General features: G+C 39.3%; 1 protein-coding gene across 1 annotated transcript in view; it reads right to left on the bottom strand.

The window, feature by feature from the left end:
• Positions 1-4,496: 4,496 nt before the first annotated feature.
• Positions 4,497-20,751, bottom strand: part of LOC124717021 (inositol-tetrakisphosphate 1-kinase-like) — a 94,592-nt gene continuing 78,337 nt past the window's right edge. Inside the window, exons 9-11 of the mRNA XM_047243675.1 lie at positions 17,563-17,706; positions 12,733-12,886; positions 4,497-4,866 (exon numbers count right to left, since the gene is read on the bottom strand). Of these exons, the coding sequence (XP_047099631.1) occupies positions 12,741-12,886; positions 17,563-17,706 (290 nt within the window). The 3' untranslated portion in view covers positions 4,497-4,866; positions 12,733-12,740. The remainder of the gene's footprint in view (positions 4,867-12,732; positions 12,887-17,562; positions 17,707-20,751) is intronic.

The following is a 20,751-nucleotide window of genomic DNA, read 5'->3' as shown; positions in this document are numbered from 1 at the left end:
CTGATTTTTTATAAAAAAATTAAAGGACATGTTTTGTAAAGAGTGTAATATTATTTCTGCATTTAAATTTGTAGCACAGGATATAAATAATTTTGTAACAAAATAGCACTTGTACCACTTTTGCATGCTTAAATTATGATTCTGGGTCATTTTTACCATGTTCTCTGGCAAAAACCCCCATTCAGGGAAAAATCCTACTTAAGGGAAAAATATTTGAGTCACCAGAGTTTCTTTAAAAAGGGGTTTGACTGTATGTAGATATGTCATCACAAATGAAACAGGCTTCTGTGAAAAACGGGATGTTTTTCTTTCCTCATAGAAACTAACACACAAAATATGTCTATCAAAGTGACCTTCATACCTTGTCAGAGTGGCCCCAAAAATGGTTTTGATAACCATATGGCAAGCATAAAGGCAAAATGAAATGAATAAACATATTATATAAAAAATAAATACAGTTTAATGTCACTGCAATAAAAAGTTATCATTGCATCCAACACCACAAGTTTGTTGTAAGCTCACCACAGTAACATTTACTACTATCAATGACCTAAATAAATCACACATGCCACAACATTTTCCTCTCATGTGGTACAAATTAACACACATCTGTGACATAAATGTCCACTTCTGCATAGTATGACAGAGGTTATAAATATTTTTAACTTCAAAGTACATTCTGAATTTACATGTCTGAAATAAGGCAAAACAATCGCTACTGTGGCACAATAAAAACAAGTTTATGTACACAGTCAACAAAAATCAGTAACTGCTAATTGACAATCATCATCAGTTTTAGCACACAGAGAACACACATCGTTGCATTATTGGACCCTGAAGTATAAAACTACCAGTACCTGCAGTAAATGCTACTCGAGGTCGACAACAACCAATTTACTACTTTTGTCACTGTAAAACTGGAAATTTTCCAAAACTGCAAAACATCTCTTCCAGCAGCAATCATTCGTGCAATGGTACACAAGAAATGTAAAAAGTCTATGTAGGCCTTCCAAATACAAAAGCTAGATAGTTGTTCAGCATACTTGGCTGAAAAAGTATTTTAAGTGTTAAGTGACTGATTGGATATACAGCTACTGCATCACCTGAGGCAACCATCTGCAAACAGTCTGTTTTCTCTCTTAATATACATCTCAAAAAGGAATGACTGATAAAAATTTCTTACTGGAGTTCTAAACAAAGTGAGAATTTCAAAAAGTTTACATTTTGTAATAGAAACTTTTAAAGACTTGGAAGCAGCAGTGATGTCAATCATTGGAAGGTAAGGCATAAAAAACACAGTCAAATTGTAGTTCTGTAAAACTGCACTCATTCTCTGGAACAATATTTTGTTGCCAGTTGCACTGAATGGATAATAACGGAAAGAACATTTCAATACTACACACATACATTCCAAGAAGATAATTGGTGAGACAACTAATGGGATTAGCTGAATCGATAGAAATCAGTTGATATCAAAAAGTACTGAATAATTTCTGTTCACTACCATTTAAGTTAGCAGATGACATAGAGATTAATGGGTATTTTGTTTAAAGAAATCCGTAAAATGATTTCCAAGTGAATTACACATAACATTTCAGCAGCTGCTAATTTCACATTATTTCCGCTTCTTTAGATGTAGGCACACTAAACATAATGTTGTCTGTTAATTAATGATGGCAGTGGCCTGAAAAGAATACATAAAGGTCAACATAATTTGATTTCTATCGAATCAATTACACCCATCAGCCACCTGTGCACAGAACAGTAAGGGTCAATTGGTTGTAAAGAGTAATAGAGAACTGTGATTAGATCACAAATACCAGCTTCCACACTGCCACTGTGTGACAGTGAAAATAAACAGTCTGTTCAGAGCATACATAATGGAAATTCACCACGAACTGTGAGAAACATACATGTCTCTTGTAAAGAAACTTGTATGTAGTTCCTCACAATTACAAAACTGAGCATGTGCAAACAGAGATCCAGCAAAGCTAAATTTGACAGCCTATCAAAAGAGCATTGTACCATCTGCAACAGATAGTGGAAACCACTATTTCCTGGTCTCCTTATTGGGGTATTTTCATAAACAGCCCCCAGAGCAAATGACAATCTAAAAAGGTCAATGGCAGATTTTGTACCATCGATCTCACAGTCGTGTACTCTCAAGCACTAAATATAACGTTTTTCTGCAATTGACGGTATAGTTTATAGCTCACTAATTTGGTGAAAATAAGTTCAAAGCTAAATTATATGAACTAACAGATGGGAAATTTGTGTGTTATGCTTGTAAAAATCTTCCCTTTGGACATCAAGAGCGTTATTCTTCTTTAAAACCAAGCAGAGCATTCTTTATAATACAATTCATAAGTATGTATCAGTTAATAATAGTAAATGCCAATATTTAAATAGTCTGAGGTCAATGACCAGGCTCTACACAAAGAAGAAGAAATTGGAATCGACAATTTTCTACACAAGATGTAAAGTCGTTCCCTTGTAGTGTTGGAAATATAATAAACTATGGGTAGTTAAACGTGTATTACTTGATATTTCTGATAGTGCAAGATGCTGAGTAATATCACTGGAAGCAACAAGTTAGAACAAAGCGATTTTTAGTATGTTCTTAGCACAGAAGTACAGCAACAAAAATTTAGCAAATATCTGCATTTATCCACTGTACATATTATGTATGTCACAGGGTTCTCTGCAGAATGGACAGCACTACTGAATGTTTGAATATCATTCCATCTTTCTGTAACACGCATAATACTGTTACTATGAAAACATAATTCCAAAATTGCTACAATCCATCGAATCTGAGAAATGATATTTTTAGACTCCACTGCCTCTATATGATGACAGAAACAACAAGAAGGTTGGAATATTTTAAAATGTTTGTTGGCATCAACCTATAAATCTTCAAGGCAATTAATGCAAAGATTTACAACTGCCTCACCTCCACAGATGATTCACTTCTGAATTTCACTGGGAAGCTACTTCTTTTCTTATAACTCCTTTAACATTAGGAAGATCAGCCATCAGGTTTGTCACAGAGCGGGGAAAACATTTTACTCTCTGAATTGACACACATCACATCAACTGTTCGGATCAGTAGTTCTCTTGAAGCAAGCTAATATTTTGCTGCTCATTGGTATTTTGAAAATGGCAGTATGAGAACAGTGGCAAAAAGTAATGTACATGTTGCAGTAAATTGTTTCTGTGGTTTCAGAACAGATATATGAAGAAAGGAAATTCAGTCTTGCAAAAACATGTGACATTTTGGTGACTAAAAGACCAGCCTTTTTTGTATAAACTATCTTATCAATCAGTTCTAGAAGGACTAGCTGCGTAAAGTAAATAACAAAGAAATGAACTGAATTGCAAACTAAAATACAAATGCTAAAAACCAAAATTTGTACTACACAAAACAGAAAGGGAATTTCTGAAACAGAAGCCAGCTAATCAGGGCCGACCTAAAGCTGATGGTAATGAGGGGGGCAGTGCACACAATATTGAACTAGCTAATTTTTGGAATTAGTGCTTCCTTCTTTGAGAGAGGAAATAGTTGACGAAAGAGGGACATGTGAGTATAAGACTTTAAGTGGAGTAGAAAGGAAAGGATAATTTGCTTAGAAATCTTCCGACAGCTTGAGGAAGTAGTCAGTGCCCCCCCCCCCCCCCCTTTTCTTATAAAGGAACAGCATTTTCTGAAAGCTCTAACCTGAACATCTACTTTCTTCTTCTTTTTTCCTGTAGGCTCAGCTTATTCCTCCTGTTTCAATAACTGGTAAGTAGGTATTGTGATTTGCCTCAGGCAAGTGTCTAAAAATATCAAATTTCTCTGTAGAACATTTTCCTCTCAGAAGACATTACACACTTCACTTATAAGGTTTGTCAAGCATTTGTGTTCCTACAGCAGCAGCTAACGAATGATAACCCACCACTTGGTTTGGGAGTGATGTGAGCAATGTACAGAAAAAAAGATATGAAACCACTCTCCACTAATCTAACAGGAATTATTTAAATGAGAGAAACAATGATATGTACTCCCATTATATTTGTAACACTGGAGGAGTCTTTTAAAGATGAACATGGTGTTCGTGCAGCTTACAGTACATTCACACCGACTTGGCCTGTCAATACCGAAAGTAACATTTTGGAATAGCAATACTCTACTACCTGGAGCAATACTAAAAGCAAATTCTAATACTGTTGCGATAGCTGTCACCAGCTCTGTTACAAGATATAATAAATTGTCATTCCTCAAGGAGAAAAACAGATTGTAGAAATACCAATTTTACAGAAATGTGAGTGAATCATCTAGTTTAGCAGTAGAAGCATAAAAAAGCGAGAAGGCGACAGACACTGGAATGGCACACTCAAATGCAAATCACAGCCTGGACAATGACCTGACATATTAAAATGACAGTTGCAGAAAAGCAATGCCTAAAGAACACTCGAACATTAATACATGCTTAAAATAGTGAAACATTTCTAGATACTAAATAAATGCTTTGAGAGAGATCTGAATACAATAATTTAACTTGTTCTTGGGACTCAGAGTGTCTCATTCAGGAAACAGTATCTTGAAGGCAACAGAGGTGTAACACTTTTTTAAATTTCAGCAATATCTCCCCTTTTTTTGTCTACTAAATGAACACAGTTGAAAAGTCAGAGTTCCTCCTGTTTCAAACACAGTCAATACACACAAAAAAGTCAGCCAAAGAGGTTCCAGAGAGACAAAAGTGCAGAAACTGGAATGTAAATCACTATCTCTGTTGGTGGCCAATGAAGAAGAGAATGTACACACTGAGGCAGCTAACACAAAGCTGCTTCGGGAGTTCATCTGGCACAACTGTCCCCAGGAACCTGCAACACAACACCGTAAAGCTTCATTCAAAGAGACACCAGTGTACCATATGGTTTTAATGTAACAAACAGATGCTGACGTCTTTATAAAGATTTATAATACACCTACAGCTACCTAAAATATTTTATGAACCCTTTGACCACCACAGGTGTGCTCGATACAGGCTTAGCTGCATGTTGCACGCTTCTTGCCCGATGCGTCTACCCGCACTACTTTACGTGTTTGGGCCAGGGCTACCCGAAGGTCTGGCTTGCCCTGTGCTGAATATTTTTAGAGTGATTTCTGCAACGTCTCCCCCTGTTGCTCTCCGATTTGTCACTGCTGAGGTGAACATTATTGTATGTTAGTTGTTACTCTGCAAATTTACAATTATAACAAATCTGCCCAGATATGAAGATGGCTTTTTCAACAGTGTCAAACCCAGTTTTGGTAACCATAACTTTCAAATACTTTGTAATAAGAACTATGAATTACCATATTTACCCAAGTGAAAGATGACCGTGAATACAGGAGAAAAAATTATTGTTTAACTTATTATGACTAAACAAAATTACAAACTTTTATTGCTGTAGGAGATTTGTCTAAAAAGTTAACATTACACCTAGTCTAAATTTATGCCCTTTACTGATTGTCTACATTTTGACAATACAAGGAGAAATAAAATGAATAAAAAGAAATTTTTACACTAGTTTTTATCTTCACTGCTTTTTAGTTTACTTAGCCTATCATCTGTAGTATCATTAGTTTCAATCATAGTCATCATCATGATCATCGTCATCACTGCCATCATCCTAACAGGACAGCTGTGAAACTTATAATATTCACTGTCACAAATATTTGGCCGTTGGTTCCAAATATTTTGCCATTTCTGAGGTGGTTGTTACAGTGGGACCCAAGAACACAGCTATTTATTTTCTGAACATACTGCAGATATCACTTCTATAATGACATGAGAATGTTACAATGTCTCTTGCTTCCAAACACATTGCCTGTCCACCACTCTCTAATTGGCTGTGTACAACCAGCAGCTGACACCCCCAACTGTCCCCGTCGTACCTCACGGTGAGTGTCAACAACAGTGCTGCACGAAACATGTAAGTAAACCACTGGTGCCCATCTAGTCTTTTAGTGTTTCCTGCAGAAATGTATGCTATTGTTGAGTACCTGACAAATTTTAAAGTCAGTTTGCTTCTAAGTACAAATGGATTCAGGCAAACTGCAGTTTAAACATGGTAGATGTAATGCAATATACATTCCCATGGTTGGCAGCATGACGAAATTTCTGTTGCTCAACAATAGCCCCCCAACCCCGCACCGATTGCAGTTCTTCAGCCAAATCGGTCACTGTTTGTAAGCAACGGTGAAACGCGGATGGTGATATCTTCTAAAGTGCAGGTCATATGTAACAACAAAAAACAAATAAATAAATAAATAAAAGGTCACAATCACTATTTGGTCCAATTCTTGAACTTTTGCTTGTCCCACAATCTAGTGATGACTTTTCATATAATCTCCACAACAGGTCTTTCCGCTGTAATATATTCTCACGACAACAATTACAGTCACTTTAATATGATTTACTTAATTTATTTGACATAACCTCAAACTGTATGAATTACCTCGAAGAGAATGGTCTATTGACACATTGTCGACACAGACTTAGAAAACATCGTTCTTGTGAAACACAACTAGCTTTTTATTCACATGGAAGTGTTGAGTGGTACTGACAAGGGATTTCAAATCGATTTTGTATTTCTAGGTTCCCCGAAAACTTTCGACACACTACCTCACAAGTGGCTTGTAGTCAAATTGCGTGCTTATAGAATATCATATCAGTTGAGTGACTGGATTCATGATTTCCTGTCAGTAATGGAAAATCATCAAGTAAAACAGAAGAGATTTCTGGTGTTCCCCACGTTGAGTTATATGTTCTCTGCTGTTCCTTTTCTATATGAACAATTTAGGAGACAATATGAGCAGCCACCTTAGGTTGTTTGCAGATAATGCTGTCTTTAGTATCTAGTAAAGTCATCAAAAGATCGAAGCAAATTGAAAACAATTTAGAAAAGATACCTGTATGGTGTGGAACTCGGCAACTGATCCTAAATAATGAAAACTGTGAGGTTATCCACATGAGTGCTAAAAGGAATTCTTTCAACTTCGGTTAGACGATAAATTAGTCAAATCTAAAGGTCACAAATTCAGCAAAATACCTAGGAATTACAGTTACGAACAAAATGCTGTGGGGCAGGTAATCAAGGATTGCGTTTTATTGGCAGAACACTCAGAAGATGCAAAAGATCTACTGAAGAGACTGCCTACACTACGCTTGTGCATCCTCTTCTGGAGTACTGCTGCACATTGTGGGATCCTTACCAGATAGGATTAATGGAGTACATCGAGAAAGTTCACAGAAGAGCAGCCGTTTTGCACGATTGAGAAACAGAAAGTGTCACAGACGTGATACAGGATTTGGGGTGGACATAATTAAAACAAAGGTGTTTTTTGTCGCGGTGGAATCTTCTCACGAAATTTCAGTCACCAACTTTCTCCTCCGAATGCAAAAATATTTTGTTGATGCCAACCAACATAGGGAGAGAAATGATCTTCATCATAAAATAAGGGACATTAGAGCTCGCACAAAAAGATTAGGTGTTCATTCTTTTTTTTGTGAACTGCTTGAGATTGGAATAAAAGAGAATTATTGTGAAGGTGGTTCAATGAAACCTCTGCCAGGCACTTAAAGTGAGATTTGCAGAGTATCCACGCAGATGCAGATGTAGATGTAAACGTAGACATTTCATTCTGGATTAATTTTCTTTCTTGTTGCACTTGAATGTCATCATCTTGTTCTAAAGTTCTAAAGCTTGTACAGTAATGATTTTCTCCAGTATTATAATATGAGATCAGCAGTGGAATTACTCGTTTGCAACCTACCTGGTGAATCATTAATTCTTCACAGCCAAATAAAATATAGACATGGGTTAAGAATCAAGTAATGGGTTTTTCATCTCTGAATGTTACATTTACTTAAAAAGCAACAAAAATGTATGTGTAATGTATCTTAAATACAACAAAAGTTTGTAAGTTGATAGAATTTAATGTTGTTCCTCCTGGCTTTCACAAAATTGTCAATTTTTTTTGCATAGCATTAGATTGTTGTTGTATCCCTTACGATAGCGCTGCAAGTTACAGGTCACGTGATTGTTCGAGCAAGGTCGATAACGTACTGAGCAATTCAATGTATTGGGAATTCTTGAACCATCTGAACTCAAGTATTGTGTGATAAGCCGTACCCTACGGCACTGTTCAAAATAAGTTTGTATGAAACCTCAATAGTCAAATTTCATCTGTAAACATAATATGACCCCTGTATTACTCTATTGAACAGCGTAAAAATGTTGACCTCAGAAGCAATATCTTAATCTGCGAATGCAAGATGAGCCCATATTTTTCAAATGATGAATTTGGGAAACAATTTGTGTTATAGTCAGGTAAGTATGATACAGTAATTGTCGAAACATAAGACTGTAGCACTACTCCAGCTGACGTGTGTAGTTTACGACTGTCACTTTCAGAATCTCTGAAGGACTTATCATGTATGTCGACATCAAATAATTTGTCCTCATTGTTGCTCTTTGTGAGCATATGCAAGTGCAACCACTATGCCTTGTCATTTTCCTTGTAGAATAGAGTATGAGAAAAACATTGTGATGCCAATCCTGAGGGACAGAATGATGAACAGAGAAGTCGGATGCAGCAAAACAAAATAATGACAGATCAAGTACATGGTCACAACTTAGCAGCTAGGTCTGTGAAATGCTTTTGAAATATGAGGCAGAGACACTGCTGTACATTTAAGCTCGCCAACAGCTGACGTGAGTCCATACTGGTCATCAGCACTCAGGGATCAGCAAGGAGGCCTAAGTTAAATTATCAACAGTGGTGGAGGAAAACCCAGAGACTACACTTAAACTTTGTAACAGTGCTTGGGGAGCGGCAGTGCGTAAAGAATTAATTCATCAAAAGCAGTCAAAGGGTTTAATATTTAAACAAAGTTATCTGTTTTATAATCAGATAGTACAATTATTTTGTGATTAGTTGAAATAGCATCTGCCTCACCTGAATAAGTGTGTATGTTCATTTTATGAGGCCTAACATTGACATTGCTAAAATTCTAAGTCAGTAATGTATCATTACCAATGTTAAACTTACTGGCAGATTAAAACTGTGTGCCCGACCGAGACTCGAACTCGGGACCTTTGCCTTTCGCGGGCAAGTGCTCTACCATCTGAGCTACCGAAGCACGACTCACGCCCGGTACTCACAGCTTTACTTCTGCCAGTACCTCGTCTCCTACCTTCCAAACTTTACAGAAGCTCTCCTGCGAACCTTGCAGAACCAGCACTCCTGAAAGAAAGGATATTGCGGAGACATGGCTTAGCCACAGCCTGGGGGATGTTTCCAGAATGAGATTTTCACTCTGCAGCGGAGTGTGCGCTGATATGAAACTTACTGGCAGATTAAAACTGTGTGCCCGACCGAGACTCGAACTCGGGACCTTTGCCTTTCGCGGGCAAGTGCTCTACCATCTGAGCTACCGAAGCACGACTCACGCCCGGTACTCACAGCTTTACTTCTGCCAGTACCTCGTCTCCTACCTTCCAAACTTTACAGAAGCTCTCCTGCGAACCTTGCAGAACCAGCACTCCTGAAAGAAAGGATATTGCGGAGACATGGCTTAGCCACAGCCTGGGGGATGTTTCCAGAATGAGATTTTCACTCTGCAGCGGAGTGTGCGCTGATATGAAACTTACTGCAGAGTGAAAATCTCATTCTGGAAACATCCCCCAGGCTGTGGCTAAGCCATGTCTCCGCAATATCCTTTCTTTCAGGAGTGCTGGTTCTGCAAGGTTCGCAGGAGAGCTTCTGTAAAGTTTGGAAGGTAGGAGACGAGGTACTGGCAGAAGTAAAGCTGTGAGTACCGGGCGTGAGTCGTGCTTCGGTAGCTCAGATGGTAGAGCACTTGCCCGCGAAAGGCAAAGGTCCCGAGTTCGAGTCTCGGTCGGGCACACAGTTTTAATCTGCCAGTAAGTTTCATATCAGCGCACACTCCGCTGCAGAGTGAAAATCTCATTCTGGAAACATCCCCCAGGCTGTGGCTAAGCCATGTCTCCGCAATATCCTTTCTTTCAGGAGTGCTGGTTCTGCAAGGTTCGCAGGAGAGCTTCTGTAAAGTTTGGAAGGTAGGAGACGAGGTACTGGCAGAAGTAAAGCTGTGAGTACCGGGCGTGAGTCGTGCTTCGGTAGCTCAGATGGTAGAGCACTTGCCCGCGAAAGGCAAAGGTCCCGAGTTCGAGTCTCGGTCGGGCACACAGTTTTAATCTGCCAGTAAGTTTCATATCAGCGCACACTCCGCTGCAGAGTGAAAATCTCATTCTGGAAACATCCCCCAGGCTGTGGCTAAGCCATGTCTCCGCAATATCCTTTCTTTCAGGAGTGCTGGTTCTGCAAGGTTCGCAGGAGAGCTTCTGTAAAGTTTGGAAGGTAGGAGACGAGGTACTGGCAGAAGTAAAGCTGTGAGTACCGGGCGTGAGTCGTGCTTCGGTAGCTCAGATGGTAGAGCACTTGCCCGCGAAAGGCAAAGGTCCCGAGTTCGAGTCTCGGTCGGGCACACAGTTTTAATCTGCCAGTAAGTTTCATATCAGCGCACACTCCGCTGCAGAGTGAAAATCTCATTCTGGAAACATCCCCCAGGCTGTGGCTAAGCCATGTCTCCGCAATATCCTTTCTTTCAGGAGTGCTGGTTCTGCAAGGTTCGCAGGAGAGCTTCTGTAAAGTTTGGAAGGTAGGAGACGAGGTACTGGCAGAAGTAAAGCTGTGAGTACCGGGCGTGAGTCGTGCTTCGGTAGCTCAGATGGTAGAGCACTTGCCCGCGAAAGGCAAAGGTCCCGAGTTCGAGTCTCGGTCGGGCACACAGTTTTAATCTGCCAGTAAGTTTCATATCAGCGCACACTCCGCTGCAGAGTGAAAATCTCATTCTGGAAACATCCCCCAGGCTGTGGCTAAGCCATGTCTCCGCAATATCCTTTCTTTCAGGAGTGCTGGTTCTGCAAGGTTCGCAGGAGAGCTTCTGTAAAGTTTGGAAGGTAGGAGACGAGGTACTGGCAGAAGTAAAGCTGTGAGTACCGGGCGTGAGTCGTGCTTCGGTAGCTCAGATGGTAGAGCACTTGCCCGCGAAAGGCAAAGGTCCCGAGTTCGAGTCTCGGTCGGGCACACAGTTTTAATCTGCCAGTAAGTTTCATATCAGCGCACACTCCGCTGCAGAGTGAAAATCTCATTCTGGAAACATCCCCCAGGCTGTGGCTAAGCCATGTCTCTGCAATATCCTTTCTTTCAGGAGTGCTGGTTCTGCAAGGTTCGCAGGAGAGCTTCTGTAAAGTTTGGAAGGTAGGAGACGAGGTACTGGCAGAAGTAAAGCTGTGAGTACCGGGCGTGAGTCGTGCTTCGGTAGCTCAGATGGTAGAGCACTTGCCCGCGAAAGGCAAAGGTCCCGAGTTCGAGTCTCGGTCGGGCACACAGTTTTAATCTGCCAGTAAGTTTCATATCAGCGCACACTCCGCTGCAGAGTGAAAATCTCATTACCAATGTTGTTAAAAGGGTAATTACACATTATATGAGCCTGAATCACTCACTCGGAGAAATGGTAGTCTTTGAAGAAAATACATTTGAATTTCAATTAAATTTGCTGCTGTCAACTTGTGTAGCTTTTCAAACAGACTGATTTTAATTAAGATTGCCACTTTGGCTTCAGTGGCCAACTCAACTTTCTGTTCAAATTATACTCTGATTAACTTCATTATTATAATAATTCTTTTTTGTGCAGTGTTAACAGGATTGATTGGCCAAATGCGTCATTTTTGTTGTAGCTTCCTTCTACTGGAGAAAGCTGTGCTGAACCACTCCTACTTCACATGATGACAATTTTTCATGTAGTACCAGCATTTAAGATAAATACTGTTGAAAGATGGTTGGTAAATTATACAGGTGAAATGCATTTACAGCTGAATATGGACAATTGTCAGCTGTACAACAGAATGCCAACAATGAAAATTTGTGCCAGACTGGGACTCGAATCCAGATTTCCTGCTTATCACAAGCAGTCGCCTTAGGAATTGGCTATTCAAGCACGACTCATGGCTGGACCCACGCTTTTATACATCGTGAACCACGCATCTACATCCTGTACTCGTACATCCATTATATATAGATACATTCCTGTACAGGTGAGGCATTTTACGTGAAAGCCATTTGCCGGGAGTCAATGGGTAATTACGATAATGCACAGTGCCTGTGTTATTATGAATTACAATGCAGTGTTCCTTGGGCATGCATGTATGTCCAAAGGAACATTGCATTGTAATTCGGAAAAATACAGGCACTGCAGTATTGAAATTATGGTGACATTTATTTACATTGTCACAGTGTTCTCACAGGCAGTAACTACATAACTGTACTGCTACTGATATGGCCCGTACAGCGCTGTTTGATTAAAAACTTACGCCTATTGTCACAGCGAGATCTATGAACTAAACACGCCTCGAGCACTGCAGTTTCTACCAGATAAAACATTAGTCTACTATGACAGGTTACAGTATGCTGCACATATTAATGAGGTACTTACAGAAATGAAAGATCACAACTACAATTTTCTAAATTAAAAGAACTGTAACATTACAATAGAAATGAGGCTCAAAATTCCCAATTAATTAACAAATGCAGACAACGCTAGATGCAGTTACATTACAAATAGTGGTTCCAACTACACACAGAATCACAAACAGAGATGTTTAACAGCTGCGTACCTGAGCTGTTACTTGCCGGCGACCGCCGCGAAGCCGCCGCTCCCACGAAGGCGTCGGCCCCACTTCTTCTTCTTCTCGTCACTCGAGTCGCCCCCTGTGTCGAAGCCGGAATCGTCCTGGTCGCCTGGTGAGCTCGTGCTGCTGCTAGTTTTGCCTAAGCCAGAAGAAAATATGTGTGTGTGTGTGTACATTATGTTCCACCAAAAATAAAATGACAGTGTTACTGCGCCTACATTCGGTCTTTTTTCATCTCCTTAAGAATGTAAAGCCTCTATTTATGGAATGGTAGTTACTAATTTCACTATGCATTTTACTGTGATTGTGCTTTCATTGACAACTGAATGATAAGTACAAATTCTGTCTAGCAAGAAAGAAAAGTTCTTGCACCATTCTTTATTGACCAACTATGACAACGAAATGAACGGTATCAAAAGTTAAGCAACTAACACTCTCTCCACAGAAATGAATTGCCTAACAGACAACAGCAATGGTTTTCAAATTAGAACAGTTACAACATTAAAGACACCTTCTCTCCAATTTTCTTCATCTTCAAAGCATCTGGAGGTCAGTGACTGGACATCAATATCCTGCAGCAGTAAAGCGCACACACACACACACACACACACACACACACACACACACACACACACACAGTAATTAATTGTGATGTCGCTTGTTTGAATCTCGCTCATAGTTATTTTTTCTACTTGTATTTAAATTCCACATTTATTAACAAATGGAAATGTTAATTAACAAATACTGAATCATAATTTTTTATAAAAATAACTTCTTTATTTTTAATTACTGGTTATATGTAAATAAATTAAAACTCAATACAAACATGCGCAAAATGGCTCTTTATTACACGAAGAAAGTTAAATACATAAATAATAGTGTTCAATCTCTAAAAATAAAAACATACTTTATATTTTACTTGATGTTTCACATTTTCATACAAATAGTAATTAAAAATAAAAAGATGTTAATTTTATCAAAAACATTTGCTAGTATATATTTCCATTTGTTAATAAACATGGACTTCTAATAAAATAAAACTATGCTACACGTGAAGTTCAATCTAGTGACTTTAGGATTACCATCCTCTTATGGTACGCATTCACCTACTGGCATATAAGTTGATAAGACAAAAATTTTTTGCACTTAACTGTGAATGGAAAACATTTTTGAAGGCCTCTTTCCTTCCAACTTCTTCTGAGAATTGCACCGTACTGTGCCTGCTGTCCAGGCAATGACCTTCAAATTGTCTACATATGAAGAAAATTGAAGAAGCTGAGCAGCCTGTAAGGGCCCCTGGTTAGAGTAAAGTTATTCGTTCCATATTCTGGTGGCATTTCAGGACAGAAATGGGTACTCAGTTACATACAGGGTACAATCAGGAAGTGTTGCATTTCTGAAACCCAAACCCAGTTGTTTCTGAATGGATAAGAATTTTTTTCCTTAAAATTAAATATACAATGTCATTTGGTAAATGCATTATCAATAGGTGTCAAAAATGGCTTAACACATGAGACAACTATTCGTACTCAGGATTAGTTGCAGGATTATGGAAAAAAATGTCCATACAGCTTTCAAACATAGCACATGGAATTGCTTGGATATCACCAGTCCTACTTTCCAAAAGAGCTTCATGACCATCGGTTTTCCAATTACGTCCAAGATTTAGGTGACCCCACTAGAAATGAGTACTTGGAGCAAGATCCAGAGATTAAAGGGCCACTTCACATGCCTGACAGACAAAACGCCATGTCCTCTCTCAAGAAAGCTATGGAGCCTCTTAAGACATGGCACAACACGGCACATGTAGACAACCTCAGCAAAATAGCTAGTGGGATGGAAATTACCAGGAGGCACTGTGCAGAAATAGGACGAATTTAAATACCTGGGAGAATATATGACAGGGAAAAACAGGAGCAATGAGGAAATAGTAGAGAGGATGAAGATGTGGTCAGCCTTCTGTATGACCAGAGATATACACACGAAAAATAACAAATATCTACTGAAGCAAAGATGAGACACTACACGGCAACATGAGGAATGCAGTATTATATGTGGCCGAGATGATGCGTAGTAAGTACACACAGGTAACTGCGATGATGGCACTAGGATGCAGAAAACCAGAGAAATAAGAGTGAGAAACAGTGAGGAAAATACCAGGCCCTAAAAGGAGTGGTGAAAGATGGATGCGAAAATGTAGGGAAAACTGCCGGAACATAAGGACAATATTAGAAGAAATCGGAGTGAGAAGGGCAAGGTTTACCGGACATGAAATCAGAGTGAATCTGGATGGAATGATGAAAAGAGTATGGGAAAAAACAGGGAATACAAGTGGAAAAACAAGAACTGTGTGGGTTGTTGAACTCCAAAAGTATTTGTTGAATTGAGGATCAAAATAAAAGGAAAGGAAAATTGGTGAAGCAAGTACACACCAACCAATATGCCGGAGACTGACAACAGAGAAGGATACGGGGGAAGCAAGAACAGTCTCCAGTGGAGCAGACAAGAAAAGAGAATACTGAATATCTCAGAAGACAGTCAAGATGGAAGAAGAGAAAGAATGAAGATATTCTGAGAGCAGAAGCAGAAAATGCAATCTATGATGGGGCTACCAGTGGTCCTACAGAGGCTGTAATGCAAGAAGAAGAAGAAACAGGAAGTAGCACCACACCACTGAAACCAAACCCTACTGATATAAATTCAGCATCTTCTCAGATTAAGCAAAAAAAAAAAAAATTCTTACCAGAGTATAAGGTAACACTGTGACTTATCTGTTGTTCCAGAAAAACACACGTTATAATAAGTAAAAATCGTGGAATTCCACATTTTGCAGTTACTTGGTCACTATGAGGGGGTTGATGAAGTTTACAAGCACTACTTGCTAACCAATACTGGCAGTTCCGTTTGTATAAAGTACCTGATAGGTAGAAATGAGCCTCACAGCTCCTTACAGAATACAGTCAATGTGCCAGGTTTCCAAGGTCATTTCTGCAAACGTAAACACTTGCAGATGATCATTTTCTTCAGTTCGTTACATGTGACTTTGTACAGGCTTAAGTGAGGACCAAACCACAAAATTTGGCAAATAGGCCTCACTGACATGCACAAAGCATAATTGTGCTGTGCTACCAAAGGATGAGACATCTCTACAGGCTGTTCTTGTGACTATAGCTCCGACTGTAATACCCTAACATAGTGTCAGCTACAAATGATTTTTCCTGTTTCTCAAATATAAAGTAACATAGATTTATTTATTTCTGGGCAATCTGGATGAAGTGCACATCAATAATAAAAATTAATGCCTATAATGCTATTATATAACAATTGTATTCACTGAGATAAGATAGGGTGAAGAAAATTGTGTAGCTGAGGATTGCCACATCTTCCTAACAGTGACTTTTGAAATTATGCATGCTTGGGTGTACACACCAGTCACAGGGAGAGGATATGGCTACTGGACACGTTGTTAGAGCTCTGCAGCTGACTCGTATGTGGCGGACTGTGATCAGATGCTTTTCTGAAGTGCAAGTTAAAAGTGTGTGAGTTTCTCACAAGCATGACACATCTGGGCTGCAGTTGGAAAAGAAGAAAACTCTGACAAGAGTTTATTCAACAGCACAAAATTAATGAGTGTCAGAAACTTCAGATATGGAGCAATTTCGCACCAGTCACCACTGACCGACCTCATCAAGATTATGACATTCGCCAACACTCGTGAGACTGTAAGATTTGCGCTTTGAGCGACCAGTAATTTAAATCATTTAAATCGTAAGTTCCACTGACTCGGAACAAAAAGGAAGATATACATGTTGCTTATGAGAAACGATTTTTTCAATGAACGTGGACTTGCCAATATTTGTGTCGCCATAAAGGTACAATTGTTTTTTACGCACCACCTTGGACCGAAAGGCCTGGTTATACCAGCGTACCACGCGGCCCGCCCAGCCATTATACTGCAAATGACACTCGGACAACGAACTCACTATAAGCTTCTTAGCCTGAAAGGATTTGAAATATTTTTCAATGAAACGAATACGTGACCAGTTGTTAACTAAAAACGGATCTGTATAATCTATAACATTAGTACGTTCGGCCCACCTTCGAACACGAACGTTAAAAGACAAAGCAGAATCATTACTATTAGAAATAGGTTCGGCATCATACTTGCTTATATATATCCTATTCCAAGATTCCTATTTGTATGATAAAGTATCATAAATACTCTGACAGAAAAAAATCACAACACCAAGAACTAATTAGTGTAGTCATGAAATTTATGGAATACATTTGTCTTGGTAACATACTTAAGTGATTAATATTCCAAGACCACCCATACTGAACCCTGAATTGAATACATAAGGTAATTAAAATCATATGGGAGAAGATTCCAGATGGAAAAAAAGAAATAATAATAATGAGAGCAAATTAAAAGGTGAATATAATGATTAAAATGATGCGACAAAGGACGAGAAATAAAAAAAAAAAAAAAGAAAAGAAAAATTAAAGCAAGTAACTGAATAAAAATAATGATCACAGTCATTCTGATAAACTTATTGCCATGTTATGGTGCCATTTCAAAATCAGTGCTATTTTCGTTGTTCTAATCAATCATATGATTTTTTTTTTATTACTTACAAACAAGGGCTCACTAGGCTGAAAAGTTGCAGAGTGTGATATCTGATATCCTATCTTACAGAAATGCGTAGGTGGTTTCAAAAAGTCTATTCCATCCTTGGGAACGACCTCTTGCAAGTTAAAATGAATAAATTGCTAAACTCATTGATTAAAAATAAATTTTTTAAAACTTAAGCTCACTGCAAGCAGAACTGCCAGGTCCACTGGAGAAGCTGTCCGATCCATTGGAGAGGACCGCATCCGACACGTCTGTTCGGTGTGACTCGACGGCTCCCAGGATGCACGTCATCAAGCTCTCAAAGAAGTTGGGGAAGCCGTCATAACCTGCACACGAGTGCCACAAACCTTACACAGTTCTAATAAGAGAAGAACTAACACATTTGATTTCACAATCCAGATGAAAATTTAATGGAGATTCGGAATTTCAATTTGATTACGAAAAAAATGGAAAAATAATAGCAAAATACGGTCTGGGGGAAAGGAATGAAAGGACGAGAATTTTCCACAGGGCACAATTTAATCATCGCTAACACTCGGTTTAAGAATCGTGTAAAAGGGCTGCATATGTAAAAGAGACTGGGAGACTCTCAAAGATTTCAGACTTATTACATAATGCTAAGACAGATGTCCAAACCAGATTTTAAACAGCACAGTATTTCCGTGGGCAGATGTGCACTCTGGCCATAATGCATGGGTTATGAACTGCAATTTAAAACAGAAGAAACTGCAGAAAGGTAGATAACTAAGAAGTTTGGACACAGTAAATTGAAGGAACCAAAGATTGTTAAGAGTTGCAAAGTGGACATTAGGCATTTGACTGAAATGGAGAAAAGGAATACACTAGAAGATGAATGGGTAGCTCAGAGATTAAACAGTGAAGGCAGCAGGGGAAAAGATGGCAAAAAGACAAGATCTGTTAGAAGCCCTTGTACAGTTCACATGTCCATATGTATAGCAAAAAAAGTGTGTGTGTTTTCCACATCTCCTAAACCACTAGACTAATTTTAACCACATTTAGTACACATATCCCTTACTGTCAGGTAACAATTGCTGTGGGGGTAAGAACCACCAACCTATCATAGTTCAGGAGATAAGACATCGTAAACACAGAGCTGCGTGAAAATTGCAGCACTGTGCGTGGCGTTTAAATTTATTATTTCTTTTCTACTAACTCTGTTCACAACACATTTTCCTGACAGTATCCACATATGTCGCTGAATGTACCTACACGGATATATCATTACACGACACACAGTTGAAGAGATACGGTTAATAAATACTGAGATATGTGGAAAAAAAGTGCTGCATCAAGCATGAAGTTTTAATACAATTATTCCTTACTACTGAGACACATCTAGAATCAGGTCATCTTAATGAAATCCCTAATACCTGGCAACGATATTGCTCACTCTCCACTGCTATACACAAACAGCTGTAGGTGAATACAATAGCCATTTGTAGTGCTACGAACAAGCACTGCCACAGGGATGTCTACAAAATCGCATTGCAGGCATGCGAAGGAGCTGTGTCCTGTGTACAGAAACTGTCTGGGATCATATTTCTTGACATGGATACTGTACTTATACGTGTGTAATTTATGAATATTTCTCTGTACAACTGTTTCATAATTTCAAAGGTATTTTCACGAACGCACGGAAATCAGTTTTTTTGGTGCTTCGCTGCAAACGCAGTTCATTTCTTTATCTTCGTTTCTAACAGAAAATTATTGGCAAAATGAATACCTGGGCAATGCCAGGTTTTTCAGCTAGTTGAATATAATTGATGAAAGGAGTATATATAAAACTGCAGCACATGAAGCTGGCAAACATGAATACAGAAGTCCAAATAATGAGACTGACTGGAAGTGCAAAATGGCAAAGCAGGAATGGCTGGGGTGATACTAAGCCAGTACTAAGCACAAAATGGAAAGTTGAAACGTAATACGAGTATACAGAAAGGCTAAACAGGGGGAAGGAACTTGAAGGGAATCCTATGGAGAAGAAAGAGGAGACACATGAAGATGAGATGGGAAATACGATACTGAGAGAAGAATTCAAAAAAGCACAGGAAGACTTATATCGAAACAAGTTCCTCGGACTACACAACTATCTCTCACAATTCACGAGATCATCGGTATTGCCTGTCAAGGTGAAGACTATTCCACTAGGAGGCCGAGACAAATGAGACGTGCGAAATATCCTCAGACTTCGAGAAGACTGTAATAATTTCTAGTCCAAAGAAGACGGGATCTGACAAGTGTGAATGTTACTGAAGCACTGGTTTAATAAGGCATGCTCGCAGAGCACTGACACGACAACTGGTAGAATCTGACCTCGGGGAAGACCAGTTTTAGTTCTGATGAAATGTCGGAATGCGCGAGGCAGTATCGATCCTATGACTCCTCTTAGAAGATAAACTGAATATTTGCAGGTTTAGGGAAGACTTGTGGAAGTGTTGAGTGGTACTACACTCTTTGAAATAATGAAGGTAACAGTGATAAAGGTTGTGACCACTACACAGTGACCAAGAGTGCAAGCACTGGTAAGGAATTGATTCAAATAGAATAACCCAAACAGAAGTCCAATAGTAGACCCAATACAGCCAGAGCACAACGATCACCAGAGTGCAACTAGCAAAGTGAAGTGTGGAGTTGAGGCGGTGGCCTTAGTAAGTCACTGTACTTCAAAGGTGTGCCAACTGGCACAGTCTGAGCATCAGCACCCACATTGTTTCGGGACAGTCTCTACAGGAAAGCTGGTGTTGTTTCTAGATGCCGATTCTGGAATGGACGCCATCGGCTAGCAGGTGAGCCTCGACGATGAAGCTCAGTGAGGTGGAAATGGTAGGATGCTGTTTGTGTGGCCACATGTCAACCGTCCACGCTTCAAATGGTGGCCGGACGAGAGGCAGCAGCCACTGCTGCCATCAGAGACGGAGAGGCCTAGTAATGCGGTAACGTGTGAGTTACCACATAATATACAGGGGGTGAAGGGTTATCCAAAACTTGAACAGAAACTGGATCGATTATAAGAGTTGAAGGACATCAAAGTGAATCAGTAGTTAAGAGAGAAACGAGGCAGGGTTGTAGCCAATCCCGATGTTATTGAACTGCACACTGAACAAGCTGGGGAGGAAAATAAGGAAAAATTTGAAAAGAGAAAAGTTCATGGTAAAATATTTAAACTTTGAAGTGTACTGATGACATTGTTATTCTGTTGAGGATTTGCAGTATGAATTGGAACAGAATGGAAACTGTCTGTATAAAAAAGGCTGAAGCAAGTCAGGTGATGCTGGGAGAACTAGATTAGGAAATGAGATGCTGAAATAGTAGATTAGTTTTTGTATTTGGTCAGCAGAGTGACTGGTGGA

Source organism: Schistocerca piceifrons, chromosome 9 (assembly GCF_021461385.2).
Source record: "Schistocerca piceifrons isolate TAMUIC-IGC-003096 chromosome 9, iqSchPice1.1, whole genome shotgun sequence".
In the NCBI taxonomy this organism is placed as follows: domain Eukaryota; kingdom Metazoa; phylum Arthropoda; class Insecta; order Orthoptera; family Acrididae; genus Schistocerca; species Schistocerca piceifrons.
This window is presented reverse-complemented; position numbering and strand designations above follow the sequence as displayed.